Source organism: Petaurus breviceps, unplaced genomic scaffold (assembly GCF_028583685.1).
Source record: "Petaurus breviceps papuanus isolate PSGF00001 unplaced genomic scaffold, PetGlider_PUasm1.0 490, whole genome shotgun sequence".
Classification (NCBI taxonomy): domain Eukaryota; kingdom Metazoa; phylum Chordata; class Mammalia; order Diprotodontia; family Petauridae; genus Petaurus; species Petaurus breviceps.
Window position 1 is genome coordinate 12,197,446 of NW_027186352.1, and position 6,000 is coordinate 12,203,445.

At 48.7% G+C, this 6,000-nt stretch overlaps 1 protein-coding gene across 3 annotated transcripts in view; it reads right to left on the bottom strand.

Annotated features, from left to right (window-relative positions):
• STAMBPL1 (STAM binding protein like 1) overlaps window positions 1-6,000 on the bottom strand; it is a 46,766-nt gene that overhangs the window by 858 nt on the left and 39,908 nt on the right. For all 3 annotated transcript variants that reach the window (XM_069101763.1, XM_069101765.1, XM_069101764.1), the window contains 3 exons: window positions 5,577-5,714; window positions 2,896-3,008; window positions 1,145-1,244 (listed from right to left, as the gene is read on the bottom strand). In XM_069101763.1, coding sequence (XP_068957864.1) covers window positions 1,145-1,244; window positions 2,896-3,008; window positions 5,577-5,714 — 351 coding nt within the window. The remainder of the gene's footprint in view (window positions 1-1,144; window positions 1,245-2,895; window positions 3,009-5,576; window positions 5,715-6,000) is intronic.

Consider the following 6,000-nt stretch of genomic DNA (forward strand, 5'->3'; position numbering starts at 1 on the left):
GCATTTTTATTAGGGAGTTGGATAAAAACATAGATTATATACTCCTATGATTTACAGATGATACCAAGCTGGGATGGGCATTATAGAAGTCAAAGTCAGGATCCCAGAAGATCTCTAAAGACCACTGGTCTGTGGTGGGTGCTGGACCTGTGATTTTATTGGTATGAGTAAATCCCAGGGGAGGACACTCCCTCTACTGATGCAGGCAAGCACCTTCTCTGTGTCTTAGAGAGTGGCCTAGAGCATTGACTTGCCCAAGGTCACACAGCCAGTGAGTCAGAGGCAAGGATTGAAGCCAGGCTTTTGTGGCTTTGAGACCAGCTCTCTCTCTACTCTCATGACACACTTTAGATTTAATCTAAGTCTGTCATTCTGTGATCTGAGGACAGCATTGCTCAGATGGTGTGGGTGGACTGGGCTGTGGTAATATCCACATTGATGAGATCATGGACCTCAGGTAATGTGATAGGTCAATAGCTTTCAGATTCTCTAAATATAGAAATGGAAAGGGTGCCCAAGACAACACCAAAGCAAGAAGAAAAAAGGGGGAAATGTGGTCAAGGACCTCCTGGTTTCATCTTCATGACAAGTTTTTTAAACTTTTTAATGCATACTTCCCTCTCCCTCCCATAACATCATGTAATTTCACTGTAACATACCTCATTAAGTTATATTACATTATCTTTGGCCCCAAGAAGCCAGTCAAATAGCTTAACCAGGGAATTAATTCTCCTCCATAATGTTATGTCATCTAGTGTTCTGTTTCCATAAAGTCAACTATCAACACTATGTCAGAATGGAGGAAAGGAAGACCTCTAATTGGGAGCCACTAAGAGAGAAACAAATGAAACACAAAATGTATAAACTGTGAATGATGAGATCTATTCCATATCAACAAACAATGGCGCCATATTGAACTGCTGAGGATAGAGAATTCCCAGTGTGAGTATCTCCTCCACTAAAACAGATTGCAAATTGTCTATGGTTTAGTAGCTAAGTTCTGTAGGGAGTTGCTTGAGACACACAGAGAGGGAAAGTCCCTTGATCAGGTGCACAGTATGAAAGTGACAGTGATAGAATTCGAATCTAGGTCTTCCCAGAACTCTAGCCTACATTTCCAGAAATAAACTAGTGCTCTACTTACACTGAATAACCTGGGATCCTTGGTATGAGGATGAAAGCCCTTCTTTTTACAAGCAGAGACCTCGAGCATCCCTGCATTGGTGAGTCGGAAGATGCCAGTACTGGAAGGAGAGAAAACAGACTTATGTCTATGCACACACTGCTGCCCTCCTTAGAAAGTGAACTCCAGGAGGGCAGGAGCTTGTTTTCTCTGCTCTTTTTATCTTCAATGCCTACATATAGAAAGCACTTAGCAAGTGACTGAGGACCATATCCTGCATTTACTAAGAGGTTTAAGTGATGTATATATATATATTCCCAGGGGAATGGAAGCTGCCTGGAGGCAAGCACTGGCTCATTTCTGTTAGTCAACAAGTGTTTTCTGTGTTTGTTATTTGCCAGATGCTGTGCTGAGCCCAGAGGAAACAGAGAAAGGCAAAGATGCCTTCAGGGAGCTCACAGTCTAATGACACTACAACATGGAGGGGGTAGGGTCAAGAAAGCTCCTGGTTCATCTCTTTTCAAAGATGTCAGCTCAGAAAAGAGCACCCATTGTGGCCACCACCATCCATGGCTGGCAATGGTAACGTTTGCCCTAAGTCCTCAACGGGCTGATGCCATGATTACGTGATCCAGTCCAATTCGGCAGCCATTGACTTGAGCCAGGCTCTGTGCTGGGATACAAAGACAAGAAGCCCCATCCCAAGGGGCTCCCATTCTGTGGTGGGGATTAACATGCACAGAGAGGAGAGATGCATGGGATTATTTTAGGAGGGAGAAAGCACTGATCACTAGAGAGATCAGGGAAGGCTTCTTGAAGAAGGCGGCACCTGAGCTCCTTCCCTGAAGGAGACTTGGGCAGTCAGGAGGGAGTGCGTTCCAGGTATAGGGGAATGGCCTGTACAAAGACAAGGAGGTGGGAAACAGAATGGCAAGTCTGAGGCACAGCAAGTGGGTGGACTTGGCTGGAATGTAATGTACGAAGGGAGATACTGTGAAATCGCTAAGCCTGATCAGAGAAGGGCTGATGATCACAGATTTAGAGTTGGAAGGAATGTGAAGGATCACCTAGACCGACTGCTTCATTTTATAGAAAAGGAAACTGAGGCTGGGCACAGCGGGAAGAGGGCTGGGCCTGGAGTCAGGAAGACCTAAGTTCTTTTTTTTTTTGCTTTTTGGAGGGGGGAATACAGGGCGATTGAGGTTAAGTGACTTGCCCAAGGCCACACGGCTAGTAAGTGTTAAGTGTCTGAGGCCAGATTTGAACTCAGGCCCTCCTGACTCCAGGGTCAGTGCTCTATTCACTGTGCTGCCCCAAGACCTAAATTTAAATGCAAACTCAGGCACTTACTAGCTCTGTGGCTGTGGGGAAGTCTTTTAATTTCTGTTTGCCTCAGTTTCCTCATCTGTAAAATGGGTATAAAAACAACACCTGCCTCCCAGGGTTGTCGCAGGATCAAATGAGAATAATTGTAAAGCACTGAGTCCAAGTGCCTCGCATGCAGTAGGTGCTTAATAATTGCATGTTCCTTTCCCTCGTTCCCCCTTGTCTAACTTCACCCAGTGAGTGGGTGTCAGAGGCCAGATCTGAACCAGGGCTTCCTGACTCAGAGCTTGGTCAGTGCTGTGTCAGCCATGTCTCCCCACCCCCTACCCCCCACCCCTCAAGCCCTTTCCTGCCTCCTGCCACCTGTGGGTCAGGCCTTGGAGCAGGCTCTGGGGTGGGGAGCCAGCCTCCAAGGGCCTCCCTGGGCCTCTCACTCCCACACTCACTCCTTATGCTTGGGCGAGCAGACGATGGCAATGGCCTCTGGCAGCATGAGCTGGTATGAGCAGTGCGTGTGCAGATCGACGCTGGACAAGAAGGCCGTCTGCGTCGGGTGCGTCTGGGGAGAGACAAGGAAAGCTGTGCATAGAGAAGAGTCGCCTCCCCCTTCTCTGGGGCCCTCTCTGCTCTGCATCTCTGTCCTTCCCTACGGAAGAGAAAGGATCCCTTCCCACCAGGATTCCTCCCTTCCCTCCCCTCCAGGAGAGACAAGTCCGAGCTTCTAACATGGGCTCAGGGCCTATGGAGGGCATCTGTGGAATGGGCTGCACCAGACACAGCCACCGGACAGAGGAGCTGCTCTGGGCTCCCCTACACCCTTCCCAGGCTCCCCTCTTGCTTCCTTCTTCACTCAGTCTCCTCCCCTGCTTCCTACAGGCTGGGGCTATGAAGCCATGACCGGCCCACTAGGCACCAGTGAAGTCAGAAAGTTTCACAAAATGGGTTTAGCCAGTGGATGATGGAGTCTGAGGGGCCAACGAGCTTTGGCAGCCTCGGGCAGGGAGCTGGGAATTCACTGGCTGCTGAGTCCTGCTGCAGCTGGTAGTAGGCACCCGACACCCCATAGGTAAGTGCCCTTTTTTATTCACTTCAGAAACTCTCTCCCAGGCCCCTGATGATCTTTTATACACTAAGACAGGCTGAACCTTCCCAGACGGAGTCTCTGCTGACAGGCCCTCCTTACAGATTGTTCACTGAGGTACAGGAGGAAACAGATTGATATGAAGGGAGGCAGCATCTCATTGATTTTCACACAGCGCAATGTTAGCATGTTAAGTTAGCTAAGTTGTCAAGAATCTGGAGGGAGGGTGGGGAGGACCCCATGTGACCTCAAGGTCACAGGTTCCCCATCCCTAGTCAAGCAGCTGCTTTAATGAATTCAGGTGAAACTCTTGCAATTCATGAAGACCAGATGAGCTAGGCCCTAGACATTCATGCAATAGCTCTCCTCTGTGTCTGTCATCTTGCCGGAGGGGGGGGACAAAGTGGCCCAAAACTATTTAATTTAATATCAAATCTAATAGTCAAGTATTTTCTTTTAGAGATCATTAGCATTAGAGAGGTCCAAATGAGCACATCCCTTCTGCTGCCCCATTCCTTTGGACACGCCTCTATTCCGAGATGATCTGAGCTTACATTTACAGGAATCTTGAAGAAGAAAAAGCACAATATGAAAAAAAATAATGAGCCTCTCTGTTTTATGGTGGAAAAAGCATTGAGATCTTTCCTGTGAAATTTATAAATGCAGGCAATAGCATTCCCTTTGTCTCAGGATTTAATGCAAAGGGGCCCCTTTGGTCTGCGTGGCAGTCCCAAGTACATGCTCATTGCACACACATTCTCCTCAATATGGGCGGCACGGCCATTTGGACCGGGATGTCACTGACAGGTCATTTTTCTTTGAGGGACAAGACCAACTAGGGCCTGTGGTGATGATTCCTTGAAGAACTCACCCAGGACTTCCAAACAGCTTTATCTCTCACCCTGCGGATGAAGAGCAAAGCCAGCTGAGCTTGGCGGACAGCAGAGGAGTGCCCAGCAAGGAGAAATGTCTGCATTGGAAATGTGTTGGAGAAAAGAAAGGGCGGGAGCAAGCCCAGTGTTAGGAACCCACATCCTGCAGCACCTGACTGCAGCCCAGAGCCAGCTTTCTCCAGGAACCACCACCTGAGACCAAGGACTTTGTCTCAATAAGACATAATTCTCAGAAGAGGCTGGCCATGTGTTCTTGTTGCATAGAAAAAGGCTTCCAGTGCACTGGAGGGATATTTTATGGAGAATGGAGGGACCTAGTTTATTTAAGTTCTTTGTCTGATGCTTCTTGCCTACATGACCTTGGGTAGATCACTTAACTGCCCTGTGCCTCAGTTTCCTGCTCTGCAAAATAAGGAGGTTGTGCTAGATGGGCCCTGAGGTCCTTTCCAACGTTAGATCGAGGATGCTGTGGTCCTGTGACAGGATAAAGGTCAGTTAGCACCCCAGAATCTATAAGCTGGAAAGTGCTTCGGAGGCTAGTTAGCCCAAACTGGACCTGAATGAAAAGTCCCCTCTACAGCACAAGCTGATCAATAACCCACTTTTAAAAAGTGGGAAGACCTCCAGCAAGGGAGAGCTCGCTGCCTTGTGAAGCAGTCCCCGGCATTTGGAAAGAGCTCATTTCAGCTGAGCTGGGCATCTCCCATGAACTGAACAAAGGACAGAAGAAGAGAGGGTCGCCTTTCTCTGGAGCAGGTTTGCAGGCAGTTCACCAATTGTCAGGAATGTATGTTAGAGAGGGTTCAGGAGAGACACTAGTCTCTGAGGCTCCTCCCAATTCTGAGATTTTGGGTTCTGCAGCATGCCTGGAAGGAAGGTAGTGGCTAGTATTACCCCCTCTTACAGAGAAGCTATGGGACTTGCCTATTGTCATTTAGCCCATAAATTTAATATGTGGAATTCAAGCCCAGGCCTTTCTTGATATGGAGGCTCTTATGTCTATGGGGCACTGCCTCTCCAGTATTTATATTTAAGAAATTAGCACAAGAACCCACAAGAAGATGGCTGCATCTTGTCATCACATCCCCTTGGGGAAAATGGACAACAGAAGACAAGACCCTGGAATGTGGTGGGAGGGAGGTGTGGAACTTACATGGATCCATCCCAGGGTGAGAAGGCTGTGCTGGTCCTGAACGCTGAACAGCTCTTCCACATTGGCCACGTCACAGTAGTCTGGGCCCGCCGACTGCTTTGGCACAATGACATGGGTGATCGTAAACTCATTATGTGTCTGGGAGAAGGTCAGTAAGAAAGAGCTCATCAGCAAGCATCCTCACAGCAGGACACAAAGGAGCACTGTCCCTGGGGGGGGGGTGCTAGGTCCCAGCCCAGGAAGTGCCCAAGGGACAGGCAGAGTGGGTGCCAAGGGGCAGAGAGCCTCATGCCTGAGACCCCAGACCAACCTTGTCATTCGAGGGGCAAGCCTCCTGTTCAGCTCATAGCCATGCAGCAATACCTCCCTCCCCTCCATTCCTTCCTTCCTTCCTTCCTTCCTTCCTTCCTTCCTTCCTTCCTTC